The following is a 21,552-nucleotide window of genomic DNA, read 5'->3' as shown; positions in this document are numbered from 1 at the left end:
CTCTTTTTGTATACACATAAAAATTACAAAGAATGCCTTCTTTTACACTTCATAAATTCTTGTGAGGCTGAAAGATGTACTTACAGCAGGAAAATTGGATGAAAATAAAAAGGAGGGCAGGGTAATGTCTAAAGGTAACAAAATGCACTCATATTAACCACACGTACAAACCCATAAACGCAAGCGAGCATAATCTATTTGAAAGTTATTCTAACATCTGCCGCATACGTCTTAACAGATTGATGTCACCATCGAGAAAACGAGGAAAAAACTCAAACATTGCCCGATCAATCCATGTAGTCTTGAAAAGCCTATCCACACAGCACACAGGTTAAACCATCTCCTACAAACTATATTCCACCACTCAACCACAAAGTATTGGACACGTCAGGACGGGTCCTTCGTCACCAGCCCAAGAAAAATACTAATCAGCAGCAGCCCCATTCAATCTTTACCTATCCATTATGTCCAAAGAATCTACCAACTCATCCATCAGGCAATTGGCCCATCACAGTGGAAATGGACCAGAATTTAATGGCAGGCATTACAAAACATCATAAAGATCGTCTAAAGAAGTCTATGTTGTCGCATCCCCTTACCAAAGTGAGGTTGCATCAACCGGACATACAAACCATTCCTTGCTACCAGCGTATCATGAGTTCCTTCCTCGACAATTCGCCCACCATTGAGTACAACAATATTGTCAACATGCCTCATCATAGCTGCTCGATGTGCTATTAAAATAGTTGTTTTGTTCCCCATTACCAGAGTATCAAGAGCTTCCTGTACCACTCGGCTTGACTCGGATTCGATGGAAGAACTCGCTTCATCTAATAACAATATTGGTGCATTCTTTAAAATGACCCGGGCAATTGCAATTCTTTGTTTTTGTCCAGGGGTCAAATCTACACCTCTCATACCAACATGCGTATCATAACCATGGGGCAAGCTGCTAATGAAATGATGAGCATTAGCTATTCTTGCCGCTTCTTTCATCTCAGCTTCACTAGCATTATGTCTTGCATATATGATGTTTTCTCTTATGGTGGTTGAGAAAATTATTGGTTCCTGTTGAACAAGACCTAAATGGTTCCTCAACCATCTCAAGTTGTAAGATTTCAAATCTCGCCCATCAAGTAGCATCTGACCTGCAATTGGATCATAGAACCTTTCTATCAAAGAGATTATAGTGCTCTTTCCAGATCCCGAGACACCAACCACTGCAACAGTTTGTCCCCCATTCACTTTGAGACTGAAATTGCTGAGTACCAAGACTTCTGGGCGAGTTGGATAAGAAAAGTCAACATTTTTTAATTCAATGCTTCCATAAACATTTGGAGGTTTTAATGCTGAACTATCATCAGGATCAATCTTAGGAACTCGATCAATTATTTCAAAAACGGATGTCAAAGACTCTCTTCTTTTAAGAATATATGGAGCCAAACCAAAAGGTTCTACCAATGCAAAAGTGGCAAAAGAGAAAACCATATACTCCTTTAGAGCTGTCGACAAAGTCACATACCCATTCTTCACAGAAAGAGCAGTATACCAAAGGAGAAGAGCATTGCAGGCAAACAAAAGAAATTGAGAAAATCCAAATGCAAATCCAATAGCCATTCCATGAAGAAAGCTTTTCTTGAATATCTTTTGAAGTTGCCATCTGTAAAGTTCCATCACCTTGTTACCAGCACAAAATGCTACAACAGTATAAATATTTCTAACAGCATCTTCCAATACCAAAGATGCCTTCCTGTGCATCTCCTGAATGCCCTTGGAAAATCCAGAAAGCCATAATTTCTGCAAGATTAAACTTCAAATTTAGTTTTTTACAGAACATTAACAAGCAATGCTTATATGTGAATTCAATTTTTTTTGCATTATAGAACAGCAACAATCGATTCTTATATGTCACTAATATGGGGAAATTTATGTTGGTCTTGCCACAGCAATATAGGTGGAGGAGAAACAAGATATGAATAACAAGATGACATCCCCAGAAAAATAGTGCTTTAAGCTATATTCATACGGTACACTCTTTAAAGGTCATAATCACCCACTGCAACTCAAGGTGGCTCATTTTGACAAGCCTTTTCAGATACTTTCTTTGTTTTCAGTGAGCCCCTACAGACCACTAAACTGCAAATGCACCATGAGCTATCAAGATTAAAAAATATGAGATCGGTGTATAATTAGTATCATTAATGCCAAATGACCAATGTACATTATTATACTCCCACTGTATCAAAAGACCAAATAGGCTAAAAATGATGGTCCCGTAGTTAGGGTGCATAGATTACGCCAGTTTTTGTGCTTTTTGCACAGGCTAAGATAAAGTGAATTGTAATTAAAGAGAAAAGTTGCAATAAGATATATACTGTCTTCTTTTGTGCCAGGCGATTGCCCTCTCAACATTTCACCTGAATTAACCCACTTTTAGCTAAAAAAAAGGCTTATGCTATATTATTGCATCTTGAATTCCAAGAGGGGTCAGCAATTGATTCAATAAAACTAAGTCGATATCCAACTCCAAGATAGGTGCCAATCCACTTCCACTGACAAGCCTATTACAATCCACTCAAACCACCATATTTCATCTCCCTAGCAGGTGCACCAAGAAACTTTTGCCAAAGCTTTTTGTTACTTCTTTCACTGGCCAAGATCAATCTCATCAAACTACAGGTTTTTTGGGTAAAATTTATTGGGACTTATTAGAATTCAGTTTCCGAACCTTGAGTTCACAGCAATTTGGGTGGAATCTAAGCTCCATCTTTCCAAATATTCACTACAAAAGATGATTGACTCATGTAACGTTTTCAACATTTACGAAAACTAAAAAGTAACAAAGACACTTCCGTTACCTCTTTCCAAACATGTCCAGTCTCTAAGACCCACTATTGGCCTCTTCCCTTGTCGCTTGTTTCAAACCCCCTCTAACTTACAAGGTTATACACCGGACCACATCCTGGTCCAAGCCCAATTGAGTAATATACTTGTGTTACCCCAAAAACCGCATAATCTACAAGAGTTCAATAGCAACTATTAAAACAATTTACCCCGGTGCTCTCGTTTTATTTTAAATGTCCTCATGTAATGATTCATTTCTAAAATAAAATTTTTTCCCAAAAAACCCGAGTGATGCCGCACCGCAAACTCAAAACCTTACTTTTAGGCCAGTTTGGTTCAGTGGATAAGGCAAGGATGAATTAACTATCCATCACAATCTCGTGTTCTTCTCAATTTTAGAAAGCCCAACCCTGATTGAATCACTCGGAGGCGTCTTGTATCGTCGCTAACCTCCAGTAGACCCCCGCATTTAGCCCCGATCACTTTAAAATTTTCCAGCGACCATGGAACGTAACCCCAAGATTTTGATCCAACTGTTACAGCACTTGATGACCGAATCTGCTGAATTAATGTTTGGCCTTCATTCCTCAAAATCTAGAGTCACTCCAAGTTCGAAAAAGCCTCTTTTCAATTTGCGATAAAACGAAAGTTCCTTTGGACATTCAGGCCACCAAACCGCTTTTTCAAAACAAATCAGGCCTATTTAAGGGTGTCCAGGCCCACCTAGGCGCGCCAGGAGCGCCCAGACGCCTAGGCTGGCAGCCTAGCACCTTATCGGTGCGGTAGGTTGCCGCCTACATTTTAGAACATTGATAGTATTGGTTGAGAGAGGAATTCATACACTAGAAAATAAAAACACTTGAAGTATACCTGTGCTATGGCAGAAATTGTAAGAATGGGGAGAGTTGCTAATGCAACAAGAGCCAATCGCCAATGCAGAAACATCCCGATGAGAACAGCAACTATAACAGCTGCACTGTCTTGTATGAATATTGAAAGCCGATTGCTAAAAGCAGCTCTGACAAAAGTGGCATCATTTGCCAGACGCATCGACAGGTTATCGGCACTGTTCTCCTCTAAATCAAACCATCCAACTTCATTTCGAAGCATAGCTGTCAAACACGGAAGAAACAACACAGAACCCATCAAAGTAGAGATATAATGCTTACGACAAATTGATGATCCACCCATTTAAAATGATGGAACACTTAGAATAAAGTAGCAGAACAAAATTAACAGTACGTACACAATCACATACCAGAAAACATCATTCTTCGAACTCTTTCCGTCATTTTCTCCCCCATTATACCAAAGTAAAAGTGCTGTAGAAAATTCGCGATAACAGTCACAATTCCCATGCCTGCAATGATTAAGCACCACCTATCTATTTCTTGACGCCTATGATGTTTTTCATCTGTTCTATAATATGCCGTTACTGTGAGTGCAATAACATAAGCAAGAACGGGATTAAAAGAGCCAAAGATCGCAGCACCGGTGCTTCCTAAAACAGCATAAAGCCACTCTGCAAGGCTGAGCTCTACGAGCCTCCAAAACGATGGCTCTTTTTGAAATTGTGCAACCTTTGATTTTTTCAATGTCAAAGGTACATCATCAAATTGACTAGGTGGCCTACTAAATGTCTGTGAGTGAGAACGTTCATTTTTAGGGTCAGATGTCAGAAGAGGAGAAACTGGAGATTCAGGATCTGAGGCACTTGCTTGTTTATGTGCAGAATGAATATCAATTTTGGGCAACTCTGGTAATCTCATCTCAAAACTATCCTGTCTCTTTATAGTTGGTTCTGTATGTGTTGCATCCATGCAAACACCATTTTCAATCATATCTTCTACTGGTGGGCTACAAATTCGAGGAGATTCTTGAGAGTGGAATGCAACATCGGCAGGCCGAACCACATGGAGGCCAGAAGCTCTTTGGAGAGATGGGGACTTGACCATTTTAGGGGAAGATGGTTCTTGAAAGCTATGACTTGCAGATGAATCTTTTTCAATCTGAAAACTCACATTTTCCTTGTGAGTTCTAATTGGCATCCTGAATAAAATAAAATGACCCATTAAATATTCAAAAACAAAAAATTGATGTAGCAGGATGATTCAGGAAAGAAAATATCCTAATGATAGCGATGATCTCATAAAACATTACATTGGCTAGCAAAATAATAAGACATTTTATCCTTGATTCATCACAAAGTTCTACTGATTTGTTAGTGAGCTTCTCTACTATACCTCCGGGGAAGTTTTGTTGCTTCTTCACATTTGAGAAGCTCAGCATATAGGCCATCCAGGTTTATTAATTCTTCGTGTGTTCCCATTTCAACAAGTTGGCCTTCCTCCATCACAGCAATGTAATCTGCATTCTTGATAAGACTCAGACGTCTAGCTATAATTATGGTTGATCTGCCCAGCATGAGAAGATCCAGAGCCTCTTGAACAGATCTTTCAGCTTCAAAATCAAGTCCACCGGTGACTTCATCAAGTAGTAAAATAGATGGATTGGACAGCACAGCCCTCGCGACAGATAGTTTGATTTTCTGTTCCTCTGTCATGGATAGACAAGCTCTACCAACCTGTAATGACAGAATTTTGTCAAGATAAACCACAAGGGTAGAACCGGACAAAACTTATGTTAAGACTTTCAGTGAAAAACCTGAGTATCATATCCTTTATCCAGTGAGCTGATGAAGGTATGCGCGTGCGCTATTTTTGCAGCTTCTTCAATTTGATCTAAAGATGCATTCCGCCCGTAAGCAATATTGTCCTTAATACTCAAACTCAGTAAAGCAGGTTCCTGGGTAACTAAACCAATTTGGCTCCTTAGCCACTCCAGCTTTAGATTTTTTATATTTTCACCATCCAAAAGGACTTCTCCTGCATGAGGAAAAATGTGATTGGAATGTCTGAGAAAGGTATGAAGAATATATTGTAAAAAATGTGTAACAAAATGAGGTAGTAATACCTAATGTAGGATCATAAAATCGTTCCATGAGCGGTATGATACTGCTTTTTCCAGACCCATTTCTGCCAACAAGTGCCACAGCCTTTTTAGCTGGCACGTTGAGGTAAAATCCACTTAAGATAGGAATTTCAGGGCGGGATAGATAGCTGAAATATACATTTCGAAACTCAATGTTCCCTTGTACGGATGTAAGGGTGAGTCCATCATGATTAACCGTGGAAGATGAGCGGCTAATCATCTCAAATAGCCTATAGGCAGCAATTCTTCCTTGTTCGAAAGAGTAGAAGTTTGTCGCAGCTTGATTTAGACCACTAATGAACTTAAAATACTTAGTACGTATAACAACTGACGAAAAGAATTGAAGCACGGAAGTTGCTTATAAGAAAAAATCTGAAACAAAAGAAAAGTTGCTTACAGGCCACTTAATATAACAGCAAATAGTGCCGTTATAATGTCTCCACCGTGAGCTTTGCCATGCGTCACCAGGAACCTTCCCACCCAAAGTTGCAAGGCACAAGAACAAATAGCAAGTCCATACGTGAAACCAAGTCCAAGCCCTTGAACAAGACTTATCAATATACCATATCTAAGTGTCGCCTGAAGTGAAGTTGCATAAGAATATTTTGCCAAAGTTTCATTCGTAAATGCGTACAATGTTCCAATATAAGAGACTGCCTGCATAATAAAACAAACGAAAAAATTATAAATCAAAATCATGTGAAATCAAGAAAATTTAGCCAGAACCCATATCCAAATAAACCGATAAATCTTGTACAAGCAAAATGTGAAGGCTAATTAAAGGCATAATTGCGTTGAGCAACTCGTTCTCTTCATTTAGTTTACATAATTTTGCAATTTGCAGGATAACTTAATCGGTCATGTCTTGAAGTAAGGCTCATATGATATGCCACCACACATGCATTTTTTTCTTAGGTTTAATCGCTGTAAGGGCTCAACCTAAACACAACCTCTTCAACACAAAGATGGGCTTTTACAGAAACTTGAGATGTGTCATGTTGGAACTACCTAGAACTATGTTATCATTATTAATTATTCTGCAAAGTATACAAACATGAACAGTTATATATTCACAACCAAATTCAAATGGATATCTTGGCTTGTTATATATACCCATATGGCCATACGTAAATAAAGTTAGAACACCTTAACATTTAGTGATCATAGCTAAGTAACAAGGGTTAGACTTGAAGAGGACCATGGCGCGACCCCTAAATCATGATTCAAGATACCTAATTTAATTTAAGGATGACCCAAAAAAACTAATACAGTAATACCGTGATCAAAACTAGAACAAAACCACAAACCATGATCACAAATGTTCGTAGAACTTGTAATCATCTCTACAACTTTTAGGAATGTCCTAACAACCTTATTGAATCGCCCATCGGAAGCAGAATGAAGAATTGAAGTGACAAGGTATGTGAACAAGGTCTAAACGCCTGGGGCATCCAAACATCACCTGTCATGTGTGCAAGATCGTCTGCAACGCCCTAGGATCGCCAAAAGCATGTGCAGAAAATTGCAAAAACCGCCTTAGGCGATCCACGGCTCTGCACAAAAAAAAGGCATTGCCACCAACGTCTAAAGCGTTCAGAACACAGGAATCAGGATCCACATTTTGCCACGTATTATACACATACCTACTCGTCACCAACCACCTAAAGAACGCCTAAGGCAAATTGGACATCACCTGAGGCAATCCGAATACCTGTACAGCAATAAGCCAAGTAGCCTACATACCATACAGACACAAATCGCCTGAAGCGATCCAACCGCCTTTATCACCTATAAATAGGGCTCTTCGTGCTCATTTCATCCTCGTACCTCTCTTCCGCTTTCCCAAGACCCCCAGCGCCTGCTTTAGACGTGGGGGCTCTTCTAGTGCTTGGTGGGCGATGTCGCGCTGTCAAAACCGCACGAGTGGTTTTATATTTTAGTGTTAGGCACAGAAGCTCTGCTGGAGTAGCCAGTGCGAATCAGCAAGAAGTCAAAGCATCTGAAAGGTAACCCCTAACCTTGCCCTTTAGTTTAAATGCCAAGTTTAATTATTAGTTTGATAGTTAGCAGTTAATTGTCTTTATAAGTAGCTTAATTCCAATAATTAGTAGTTTATACTAAATAGCTAATGCTAGGTGCATGGCTAGGCATTGATAACTACTCAGGGCTAATAATAAAATGAACAGGCTCTGAGAAGCCTGTAACATAGTAACAGGGACTCAGCTGCGACGCCAGAAACCTAGCACTGATATAATTTCGCACCTGGCAAGGACAAGAAGAACTGACCATGATCTTGTGACTAGATACACACTCGAGACTAGGATTTGGAGTTCCGAACTAGAACCACGTGCACGAACACTGGGTCAGTATCCGACAGTTGATGGCTGTTGGTCACGAATACTACCAAAAAGCTCTGAAGAAGATGAATATTTCACATGTAGGACTGTGCATCTTTATGTTGGGCGTCCTATATGCAACATTGTTTGCAAAACATGATGGTTTATACACGGAATTGTTTATCCATGTGCTCTTGTCTAAAATATGTGTTACTTGATGTTTATTGCTTGAATTCGGGATATTGTTCCTCGTTTACAATATATGTTGCATAAAACATGATCTGACATGCATCGAGACATCTAGAGCTACTAGCATTTGATTGACATGCTAGCCTTGATATACATACTTGTGATGACTCGACTGATGTGTCTTGAATGTCGTGAGTGTTACAGTGTGGCCCTGATGCCTCTCGATTGCTATTTGACATGGAAAGTCCTACATCCGTTGGCCACGGAGCAAATTAACACACGTCCTTGAGGTACCCACACTGTAGTGAATGGTGGTAGACGGCGGAGGGGCAGTCAACGACCACCTACCGCCTCAGCCGCCTAGGCGGTTGACTTTTTTTAGTTTTTTTATACTATTTTTTATATCTAATTACATATAATCATGAAACATGTGCATAAATAAAAGAAATCAAAAGAAATATTACTATTCCAACAAAAAAAACTATAAAGTTCTAAAATCAGAAGAAGAGTTTATTAGAAATTAAAAGTTCTAACCTAGTGGGCTTAGCGGCGGTTCGAAACAGAAGGGGCTACAGATTCAGGCACTTGTGGGTGATTGGGTTGGTTATTCTGTTTTGAAGAAAGAGTGTATAATGCATTAATAACTAGGAATTTTTAAATCTTATTGACTTTTTGACCGCCCAAAACCGCCCACCTTGTCTGCCCCATCTCATCTTCGGTCGCCAACATAACCACCTAGGGCAAAGGCGGTGCAATCGAGGCCGCCGAGGCCGCCATTTAGAATACTGGGCACCCACTAGCCCTTTAACGACGACCTGATGACCTCTTCCGATATATTCGTTTCATCTACGACCACATCCATCATGCATCGTTCTCTAGTTATGTGTTACATGTGTAATTAATAACATGCTTTTCTTATGATATGTATAGAAGACTGTTCTGACATGGTGAGTAGATCTTGCAAAAAGTCTCACATGAGAAGGAAGACAATCTAGGAAGTGATATTTGAGGATGGGTCAATTTATGATTTGTTTTTCCTCCATTGCATGATATTATTAGTTTATTTGATTAAAAAAACACCTTTTTTAAAAGATCAAGTGTTCGATTGCTCACTTAGGATGTGCCTGATTGTTAGCAACTAATCTGGAATTTTTAAATTATAATTAAACTTATATTTGCATCATTCGGTGAGGACGCCGGACACTCCAATGTCAAATGGAAAGTGGGAGCTTGTTGTAGGCCAGCGTTTTGGTACTATGATTGGGAAGGGTTGGCATTTTTCGGACTATAAAGTTAGAAATTATACATTTAAATTTAAAATATAAATATATTATAGCTATTTTATTAATATATATACTAAACCCTAAACCCTAATGTAGAAATTGATAAAGAAAATATACATTATCAGAACAAAGATTCAAAAAAAAAGAGATGACGGTATCTGTTAAACTGTCACTGTTCGGGGGTATCAAAAATAGGTTTGCGGAAATAAAACTATACAAAGGGATGAATTTGCATGGAAATCCCCAAAATATAAGTTACAGGGAGGAGAAGAATGTGACCTGCTCTGCAATGCTGGCAGCTTCAGCGTAAGCATCTTGAATGTTTTCAGCAAGCCTGTGCAGAAAAATATTTGATATTCCACCAGCAGCAACAATAACTGGACCAGTGGCTAGAGTAATAAGAGCAATTTGCCAGCAGTTGAAAAATCCAATGATGAGACCGCTGAAGAAAGTGGCCATATTATGAATATAATTTCCAACCTGTCCATCAAATGCATGTTCAGACGACGAACAAAACTTTTAACAGTGAAAAATAATAATAAAATTTGATAAGCATAAGATTTTGGCCAAGCTGAACTTACCTTTTCACTTAGAGCAGACTGGATGAGCAGTACATCACTCAATACTTGGCTCACAATATCTCCATTGTTCCCATATGTATCAAAAAAACTCATGTCTTGGTTAAGTAAAACTTGAACATATCTCGACCTAATTACAGCAGTCTGTCGTTCCCCAGTAAGAATCCAACATGACACCTCTATTATGCAGCAAATAAAAAGTTAGAATATGACATCACCAGGAAGAAACGATACACGTCTAAAATCGAAATGTCATAGCAGGCTTACCAATCCAAGCAGAGACAAAAACCCCCACAGCAATAAAAGCAATAGTTAAAGCAAGCTGCAGAAATTTCATGTCAGCTGGCAACAATTTGGACCATAAATATAGTAAAAGATGATGCCCTCCTTCCCAATCAATGCCATAACTTAATGTTATAAACAAGAAAAATTATTTGGCTGGTAAACCCTCTACAATAAACAAACAACTGACTAGAATTTATTAAAGCATATGATGTCCTTCATCTTTTGGTTAATAGGTACTAACAATAGTGACCTTTCTAATTATTCCAGTAGAAATTGTTCGAATTATCTACTTCCATTGCAGTAACTAAACATTTATAATTCCTTATTAATCAGTTTAAGATGAAAGACAGGCATGCAAGGATCATTGTTCACGTTGAACTCTGGAAAGCAAACTGAAGCTTAAGCAATACTTTTTATTCACGTATCTCTTTTGCTGCTTGAGTAGGATATTTTGAAAGCCAACATATTGAATGCTAATGCAACCCATGATAACCCGGTATAATTATTTCTCTTTAAATTATTCGAGTATTTTGCATTTTCTAATATATCAAGACCAGCGCTTACAAATTGAAGTTAAACTGTGACTCACACAGACGGGAGAAAGTAATGTAATAATTTACTAGAATCAAACTATCTGCAGGATTGAGTCCACACTTCGTATAGAATAAACAAATTATACAAACAAATCAAGGGAACACTCAAAATGGTATATAATGTGACGGAATCAAGAAAGGGGAGTAAATAAGTCAAGCTCCTGAAATTTCGCAATCTCGAGCTCAACCCAAGCCTCTAAACCTCAGCTCTTGAGCTAGTTCGCGAGCTCGGATTCTGTTTACAAATTTTATTCATGAACATGTTTGTGAACACTTAGATAATGAGTTTGACGACAAACGTTCATGAACTTTATATACATAATTTATACACATACATATATGATGCTCAAAACATCAATTTTATGTTAAGATATTAATGACAATAATTTTGTAAAAAGGGAAAAGGACAACCGGAAATTCAAAATTTAAGAGAGAGAATTTTTTGAAAAATGCTCTCTCCCTGGGTTGCATCCCGTTTGTTCGGTCTCACCAAAATTCCTATCATAACCCTTCGTCTTTCCTACTCCGACGATCGATATTAATTGTCGGCCGGCTCCGGCGACCGGTCGCCGGCATTTCTTCCATCTCTTTTTATTCCCCGGTTCATTCTTATTTAGTTTTCTTTTGTTATTCTTGTCGATACGGAATCGTACTGCTTTTTGTTGTCAGATGTCTTAGATTATTAGTTTCGGTACTGACATGGAGTCGGTATGATCTACCAGGTCCAAAGCTAGGAATCTGGGAAGAAACGGTTAAGATTGAGTATAAAATATTCTCCTTGAGGTTAGGGACTGTGGGTCGGTCGATTTGGTGGTCTGAGAGAACCAGGAAAACAAGCTACATGTTGGACTTCGACTACGAGGAGGCGCGCTGGATTTGCCTTAGTTTTAAACATTATCTTGACTCGAACCGATCAGGCTCGGATTTCCATCGGTATAGAGGAAGGAACGCAGTCTTTACAACCCAGGTTTTCGATAACAAATGTAGAAGATTTATAGAGCTGTCCAAATATAATAAGCAGGGAAGAAGACAGACTACAATTGTACCAAGTGGGTTCAATTCAGAAGGGTGGATTAAAATATTAAATGAATTGGATAAGCTGTTGACAGGTAATTACCAGAGGAGGAATACACTTCTTAATCGCGCTCAAGGAGTTGCCCAGGTGAAGCCTAAGATGAATCAGCAGGATGAGAGTGTTTTGGGGAAGAATTGCAACAGTGGGATGACATGATCTTCGGGAGATGTTACAAAGTGAGACTGAAGAAGACATGGAATGAATCAATCATTGTCACCAGAGGTCGAGTTAACTCTTCATGGGAGCTGATCGAAAGAGTGCTTGGGAAAGAAACAAACCGGAAAATTGAGTTACTCCCGTTTCAAGCCAATAAAGCCTTATGGTGGCCTTCTGATGTGACAGAGTTCTCCTTCTATGTTAATTTGGAAAAAGGATTTTTTGATTTCGGTGTGACTCTTGAATTTGAAGGGTGGTCACAAGAAATCAATACGATTGACTCGGTAGAAAGCTGTTGTAATAGTTGGATATGGATTAGTGGACTACCTTGGGATCTATGGTCGCCGGCTACATTTAAAGTAATTGGTGAGCATTGCGGAGGATTGTTGGCCATTAGCGCTGACACTCTACATTTCCGAGTACTCGGGGCAGCGAAGATTAAGGTGAAGGGAATTGAAGAAGGTTTTATAAAAACAAAGATGGATATTCCACTGGAAAGGAGGAATACAGAGATAAGAATTAGGGTTGAATCCTTTGATCCTAAGGGTTATGAGCAGTATGAAAGGCAGACCTACGCTCAAGTTGTAGTTAATGGGAAGAAAATCTTGGCGGGTTGGGGTAACAATAACATTTATAGGAAAATGTCATCGAAGGAGGAATCCATAAGCAGGCATGTTAAAGGAAAGGCAATACAGGAGGTACTACATGGCCAAGAAACAAACAAGGAAGACTTAAGAGGACGAGGTGGATCAGAAAGCTCAGGAGAGAAGTTGGTAGAGAAAAGCGGGTCCGAGAAATCAAATGAGAAACCAAAAAATAAAAGAACAAACTCAGATTCCATGAATCACTCACAGTCAAAGGGGGGAAAGGTGATCAAGACATTGAGCAATATTCAATCTTCCATTCTTTCACATTCTTTCTCGCTACATTCCATTCTTCCTTCATCCTTTTCGGTTTTGGGTTTGTCTAGTGGTCTATTAGGAGGGGGAATAGGATGGGTTGATGGAAAGTCGGGAAGCAACAGAGATATAAATACAGGGGCTGTGGCGGAGAAAATTATTTGTAAGGTTAGTGAGGATGATAAATGTCCAGAAGGGGATAAGCTGTCGAATGATCTTTTAAAGAATGAATTGTTTAGGATAAAGAGTGGCATAAATTATGAGAGAGGCTTTAATTCGAAGGGATGCAGCGTGTTCAAATGAATTTCTTCTCTTGGAATATAAGAGGTGGAGGGGCAGTGAGAAGAATACAATTGGTTAAGACAGTTATTCGTCAAGCAAAACCGGACATTGTGGTTCTTTTGGAAAAAAAACGAGAAAAGGTGGATAAAAATTTCGTTGCCAGCGTTTGGAAGTCAAGATTTGTTGATTGGGTGTCTCTGCCATCGGTCGGAAGCTCAGGGGGAATCTTTGTCATGTGGGATCCCCGTGGGGTTACAGTTACTAATAATTTGATGCGGGAATTCTCGGTGTCAATTGAAATTAATCGGAATGATGGGATAACTTGGTGGTTCTCAGCCATTTACGGACCGGTTAGACCGGGAATGAGAGAATTGTTTTGGGACGAATTGGCGGGATTGAAAAAGATTTGTGGGAATAATTGGTGTCTAGGAGGGGACTTTAATGTAGTAAGGAATTTGGGGGAAAAAATGAATAGTCAATCATTAAACACAAGCATGTCCTGTTTCGATGGTTTGATAAAGGAATTGGAGCTCCTTGACCCCCCACTTCTGAATGCCAAGTTCACGTGGTCAAATTTTAGAGCTGTGCCGATTTGTTGTCGATCGGATAGATTCTTTTTCTCGGGGGTTGGAGTAATTTATTTCCAACAATTAGACAAACGGTGTTACCAAGAATTACATCGGATCATTGCCCAGTCTTGCTTGATACAAATAAGCTGAAATGGGGCCCCACTCCTTTTATATTTGAAAATGCTTGGTAGTCACATCGAAATTTCAAAGAACAAGTGAGGTCATGGTGGGCGGACGGGGAATTCCAGGGGTGGGAAGGGTACAGATTCATGCAAAAATTGAGGTATACTAAGAAAAAGGTTTCTATTTGGAATAAAGAAGGGTTGGAGATGTGGGTGTAAGATTCCAAGAGTTGAGCAATAAGATTAAGCAGTTGGATGGGATTGAGGCAGGAGGTTTTTGGTCGGATGCGCTAAATCAAGAAAGAAGGGATTTGAGGTGTGAGCTAGAAACCTTATCTTTCAGAAATTTCCAGATTCAAAGTCAAAAAGCCAAAGTCAAGTGGTTCAACGAAGGGGACAAAAACTCAAAATTCTTCCACTCTTTACTAACTCACAGAAGGAACAGAGCATTGATAGACAAAGTGGAATTAGAGGACGGAAATGTGGTCACTGACGAAAAACAAATCGAACACGAAATTCTAAAGTTCTATGGGTACTTGTTTAGGAAATCGGAAGGAGATGGAGGGAGTCTTGAGGATGTAGGGAAGGGTCTTAATGGTTTGAATCAGTGTCCAATACAGAATGATGAGGCACAGGAATTGGAAAAACCGTTCGACGAAGAGGAGATTAAACAAGCGGTTTATGACAGTGATGGTTCAAAAGCTCCAGGGCCGGATGGGTTCACAATGGCTTTCTTTCAAGGTAATTGGGATACGGTGAAAGTGGATTTGTTGAAAGTGTTTGCTGAATTTTTCGAAGATGGGATTGTTAATGGAATTACTAATGAGACTTACATCTGTCCTATCCCAAAGAAAATCGATGCGAGAAAGATCAAAGACTTTAGACCAATCAGTTTGACTACGAGTTTGTATAAGATATTGGCTAAAGTGTTGACAAATAGATTAAAAAAAGTCTTGTGTAACACCGTTGCGGAGAACCAATGCGCTTTTATTAAAGGAAGACAGATATTGGATTGTTGCCTCATAGCGAATGAGATTGTGGAAGAATATCGTCGCAAGAAAAAATGGGTTTGGTGCTTAAAATAGATTTGGAAAAGGCTTATGATAGCGTCGATTGGCGATTTCTAGATTACGTGCTTCGCATGAAAGGCTTTGGGGAGAGATGGAGAAAGTGGATAAGGGGATGTGTTTCTAATGTATCGTTTTCAATTTTAATTAATGGAAAACCGTGTGGGAAAATCAAAGGGGAGAGAGGCTTAAGACAAGAGGATCCCTTATCACCGTTTCTATTCAATCTAGTTGTTGATGGGTTGGGGAGGATGGTTGACAAGTCAAGGGCAGATAATGAATTAAGGGGGCTTGAAGTAGGGAAAGATAAACTCGAAATTTCGCATTTGCAGTTTGCGGATAACACTCTGTTCTTCGCAAAATCTCGAAACGATGTGTTGGCATTACTGGACATAATCAAACTGTTTGGAAGAATTTCTGGGTTGAATATTAATTTGGGAAAAAGTGTGGTGCTGGGGTTGAACTGCTCGGACGAGGAAGTTAATGATTTGGTGATAGCTTCTGGGTGAAAAAAGGAGAGTTGGCCTATTAAGTATCTCGGGTTACCATTGGGAGGTAATCCCACAAAAATGGAATTCCGGGAACCTGTTCTCTCCAAAATGTCCAAGAAATTGACAAGTTGGAAAAAATCATTCTTATCGAGGGGTGGACGACTCATTTTGATTAAAGACGTGCTTTGTGCAATGCTATCTTATTTCATGCCACTTTTCAAAGTTCCATTTAAGGTGGCTACAATAATGGAGAAAATGATGAGAGACTTTTTGTGGGATGGTGATGACGGGGAAAAACACTGCCATGTCGTCGGATGGAAGCAAGTGTGTAAACCTAAGGATAAAGGCGGTTTAGGATTGGGGGATATATGTCTCAGAAATAAGGCTCTACTTGGGAAATAGTGGTGGAGAGAGTCGGTGGAAAGGGGGTCGGTGTGGAAGAAAATTATCAAGAGTATCTACGGGATACAGGAAAATGGATGGGATTTGAGGTTAGCGGACAAAGTGACATTCAGAAGTCCCTGGAAGTTCATTTCTCGGTCTTTCCTGGCTTTCCATCAACTTATTAGGGGGGTGCCTACGCAGGGTAATCTCATTCGTTTTTGGGAGGATATTTGGGAAGGAAATGTCTCGTTTAGAATTAGATTTCCTTCATTGTTTCGTATTTCAGTTTCTGTCAATAAACTTATCAATCATTTCATAGAAGTTGTCAATAGTGGGAGAGTTCTTCTATCATTTGGGATGTGAGGTTTAGAAGAGATCTTACTGAGGGTGAGCTTGGGGATTTCACCAATTTGTTGGGCGTATTACAGAGTGTCAGAATGCAGATGGGAATTGAGGATTATAGAGTCTGGTTGGGATATCCTTCAGGGTTGTTTTCTGTTAGTTCCTTTATAATTCTTTCTTCAGTCTTCCTGATTTCCACTCAATCAGTTGTTTTAATAATATCTGGAAAGTACCAGTCCCACAAAAGATTAAGATTTTCTCGTGGATCGTGGCCTTGGGGAAGCTTCCTACGTGCGATTCAGTGCAAAGAAGATGGAAGAATTGTTTTCTGAGCCCGCAGTGGTGTTGCTTATGCAGAAATAATGAGGAGAATCAGGATCATTTGCTTCTGCATTGCTCATTCTCTACGGGTATTTGGTCCAGAGTTTTACAAGATCCGGGCTTTCAATGGGTCGCTCCGAGAGAAGCAAGAGACCTTTTCTATTCGGACTTCGTGTGTCTTATACAAAAAAGCTCGGAACCTTCTGGTATTTGATAATTCATTACATATTTTGGTCCCTGTGGTTGGAAAGGAACAGAAGAATATTTGATGATGTTGAAGACATCATCGATCAAGTATGGGACAAAATGAAATTCCGAGTTGCAGCTTGGACAACAAATTTGAAAGAGTATAGTCAGTCATTTAGGGAGGGACTGGAAATTTGTTTGCTTGTGATATTTTCACTATGATGTCATAGAGGATGTGCTTAGTGAGATTAAAGTGATGATGTCATATAGTGATGGGTTAAATTAGCCTTCTTGTAATGTGGTTGCGGATTTCTTATCCACGCAAATGATGTAACATTAAACTATCAAAATAAATTTAGTTTCCTATCAAAAAAAAGACAATAATTTTGTAGCATTGGGTCAAAAAATCCTTGACTCAATTGAGTTCGAAACATGTAACATCCATCAGGCTGGTCATCGTTTAGGAAATAAATTTTTAGGCAGAATTTAGGAATTAGTAGCTTGTTTATCATATTCCTACTTGTATTACCGACATGTGTGGGATACTGAATCAAACATTGCTGATTCAATGAGAAAAAGGTGCCAAGAATCAATTTTGCCTCGATCTTTCTGATCTCAGGCGCCAGCCAACCGCACCAAAAAAGTGCTAGTCGACCAGCCTAGGTGTCCTTGGTGCCTAGGCGGCCCTATGCGTCGAGAAATTGCTTAATCATTTAAGGCTTTCAGGATTTTTCTTTTGGCCTTTTAAACTAAAAGACAATTAGCCCAATAAAAAAACTAAAGAATATTTTTATTCATCCTTCCTCCCAAACCCTCTCAACGTCATTTCCAAAGAGAAGAGAAAAAAACAACAGGAATGTGATTACAGACGACAAAGAGAAGAAAATTGTTACGCGACTCCTCCCAAAACCCATTACAAAGGAGGATCACAATAATGCTATTGAGTTTGTGCCATATGAAAATAAGTCGTTGAAAATTATGGAGAAGTAGAGTAAATTTGTGATATTTTAGTAGTTGTGTAATTTTGAACTCATCTTATGATGTTATTGTGTTTGAGTTATAGTATGTGATTTATTATGTTGATATCGTGGGAATCCGTCTAGGCCCTAACGGCTCTTAGTCCCCGCCTAGACACTAGTCTAGCGCCCGACTAGTGCTTAGCAAATTTTAGAACCTTGCGTATAAGTATTCATTCACTTTTTCACCGAAATTCTTTCCAAATAATCAAGATAATTAATTCTTTATTAACTTAGCATTTCATCTCTTCATCAAAACACTATAATTACATTCCATCCTAACAATATATATATAACATTCTAATCAGATTTTTACAAGATTTGATATCTATGGAAACAATTATATTCCCGAAAACAAAGTTAGACATCCATTTTATTTACCCAAAGCATTTCTACAAACACTCCCAAAACCCAGCCAAACAAGCCGCTGTAACTTTCAATATTTTTTTCAAGGAATTAGAGCCCATATTTTGTTTCTCAAGCATAAAAGATGACCAGAGACAAAAAAATATTGAGTATTGACAATATGTTGGCGTCCCACCACCAATATTTCAGTGCCTATATGGCTAGCGCTTGTGAAATTAGTTGTTAAAGGCTGATCATCATAGGTCAAAGAGGAAAGAATGCCAACTTCATCGTTTACATTCTCTAGAAACCAAAACCCGACCTAGTGCCAGGTGGCACAACAATAGTATCATACTTAATGTCACCTCACATGCAAGCCAGAAATTGGGGAATACACACCCATATTAATATCAGAGGCATACACATTTAGTACTTGGTAAGCCAGTAAGTAACAGAATTCAGAAGATAAAATCAAGTTATGGGTTTTGAGTTGTGATTCCCTGACTCTGATTCCAAATGAATAAAAAATTATATACGGTGATAAATGTACAACTCAAATTTATTAATCATACAATAGCTCAAACATTACATTTTGATCGTGCACTCTCTAGGCACCCAAGTCGGACAACAAGGGCAATTGTTGCTAATAATCTATCGACAAACAGATGCTACAACTCGCAATTCGTGGAAATCAAGCGCATAACCTTAGATCCAATGAAATGTTAGAAAATATTGTTTTCTAAAAGCTTGATAATTTGATGAAATGCTTTCGTGTCATTTTTAAGTTTTATTGTTGTTCTCAATGCTATTTAGATGATTGATCACTATTCAGATATAATTTATGTCCATGACTACAGCTGGGAAGTGATATTATGCAAATTAATTTGGGTGACAAACATCATTGATTACAATACATAGCCCTGTGAAATGCATATGGTTCGCACAGCTTTGGGTGACAAGATTTTGATCGAACAGAGTTTCCAGAAGCCAGGAAACCAAGGGCCTCATTGCATCCGCTCTGTTGATTTCCATAGTAATACGAGAGAATTTCATTTCAGTAGGGTTCTATCACTTGTCATCAGTCGGTCACACAAGGTGTAACCACTACAAAATGGTTTTTATGTTGTTCGTTTATAGAATCAATAAAAATGTATTGAGGCAGTCAGAAGCCTTCATATTGTCTCCTCGTTTCAATTTCGTTTAACAATGAAACAAGATTCATAAATCACGTTGGTTATCAAAAGCGAAAAGGGTCTGGGCAGGGTGGTGGAGTTCGAGCATATTGGTAAGACGACCAGTACCACAACATAGTAATGAGAAAAAACTTAGCAGTAAAACATTGGGTTTCTAAGAAAAAAAAAATATGCATGTGGACGAAGAATTACCTGTGTGAACTTCCGAAAGAGCTCATCGCCATCTATTCCTACACCTTGGTAGCGAAGCAAATGGATGATTTTAGCAAAATAATGCAAGTAGACAACGAGAGCAGTGCCGTGGGCTGCAGCAGCGAGAGATCCAACGATCATGAGAGCCCAGTCAAGGCGGTCCGCGCAGGCAAAGAGACGGGAGAAGGGAACAGAGGCAGGGGGAGGCTCCATCTCGTCAGCCTCGGCATCGATCTCATCCTCAACCTCCAGAGGCACGGCTTCTCCAGCACCGGTGTCCAGGTATGGCGAGGGTGACTCGGGTGGTTCCGATACTTCGGAAACCGGTGTCAACGGCTGTATGTGCGGCGGAGACCACCCAAACAACCCTCTAGATATCATCATCGTTACCAAGTTATCTGCTTTAACACTTAATGACCATTAAAATCAAAAACCCTAGACCAAATGCACAGTAGTCTGCTCTCTTTTAGCTTCTACGAACAGGTCAAAGAAGGCGGAGCTGGGTTGAAGATTGGGGGTGGAGGAAACGACGACGTTTTGAGGGCAATCGTCGGAGATTCGAAGACTTGTGAAAAGATGAGCGAATACGGCCGTGCCACTGAAGCAGCCTCTTCTGCAATTTTCAAATATTACATAAAAATAAAAATAAAAAAACAAAAACAAAACATAAACATGACTACGATCTGGTAGACGATTTAAAAAAACTTGACCTTTGACCGTAAATTTCTTTAATGGTTTCGGTTATGATTTATGAACAGCCGGTTATGATTATGGTTATGGTTACGGTTACGGTTATGATTATGGTTCTAGTTAACTAACAATTACAGTTGAGATTCAACTCTAATAATTTTAAAACAAGTTATAATTTCGAATATAAGTTATATTTTTAAATCATTTTTAACCTAAAAAATTATTTACATGTATAGAAAACTAATTTAAAAATCTTCAATTTCCGTGAATTATATGTATACTTTTTAATAGTGGAGAATCAGAATTGATATCGTTTATCTATATATATACATAATTTGGAGGTAGGGAAGAGTTTGAACATTTTAGGTTGCTTACGTATTCATTTATGGTTTAGAGGAATTAAAGCACACGTAGTTCTCTAACCTTTTAAAATTTCTTAACATTGAAAGTGGCGTGACTCAATCACTTCCATTGCATTTTCTTGTAGTAGTAGATCATTCAGTATCAAAATCTTCATGCTCAGAGCGTGATCTCGTTCCTTGTGTTATTTTTGCAACTCTTGTCCAATCATCTAACAATGCTTGGGCTTCTAAAGAATTTGGATTTAGTTTTGATTGTCTCAAATCCAAAATGTTACCACGTGCGCTAAATATTTGCTCCATGACAATAGTAGACACGGGACAAGCTAAGATCTTCTTTGCTATGAATGATAAAATTGAAAAAATTTGTGTCTTTGCCAACCACCACCATAGAATATTGAATTTTTGTTCATAATTTATTTCACTAAAATTAAAATAAGTTATAATAATTATCAAGTTCATGTTTGCAACTTGTTGATCCTTTAAGTGTTTAATATATTCTTTTAATAAAAGTTGTGCTTTTGTGAATTTAGAACTGTTAGAAGTATTGGTTTTAGTGTTTTATGATCTAGATTCATTTTCTTGTACACCATATTAGATTATATTTTTTTATAAATTTCATAAAAAAAATTTCTAACTCTACTTACTATCAAAGAAGGATCAGGTGAAGAGTAATGTTTAATAGGAATTAATGCATCATAGTACATTGATAACATTTAAATCAAACATCTAATTTGCATCTAGGATCTAAAACGAAAGCTATT

The 21,552-nt window shown here is 38.6% G+C and overlaps 1 protein-coding gene across 1 annotated transcript; it reads right to left on the bottom strand.

Annotated features, from left to right (window-relative positions):
- Nucleotides 1-23: 23 nt before the first annotated feature.
- On the bottom strand, nt 24-20,355 carry LOC140983090 (ABC transporter B family member 20-like). The gene is made up of 11 exons (XM_073449993.1): nt 19,740-20,355; nt 10,489-10,543; nt 10,225-10,400; nt 9,923-10,123; nt 6,233-6,492; nt 5,818-6,128; nt 5,509-5,729; nt 5,088-5,428; nt 4,103-4,893; nt 3,715-3,956; nt 24-1,797 (listed from the first exon to the last, which is right to left on the bottom strand). Exons 1-11 carry the CDS (start codon nt 20,121-20,123, stop codon nt 568-570), a joined length of 4,212 nt encoding a protein of 1,403 aa, XP_073306094.1. The 5' UTR covers nt 20,124-20,355; the 3' UTR covers nt 24-567.
- Nucleotides 20,356-21,552: the final 1,197 nt, after the last annotated feature.

This window comes from Primulina huaijiensis, chromosome 8 (genome assembly GCF_012295235.1).
Source record: "Primulina huaijiensis isolate GDHJ02 chromosome 8, ASM1229523v2, whole genome shotgun sequence".
NCBI lineage: Eukaryota > Viridiplantae > Streptophyta > Magnoliopsida > Lamiales > Gesneriaceae > Primulina > Primulina huaijiensis.
The sequence above is the reverse complement of the archived record's forward strand: the minus strand, read 5'-3'. Positions and strand labels throughout refer to the sequence as shown.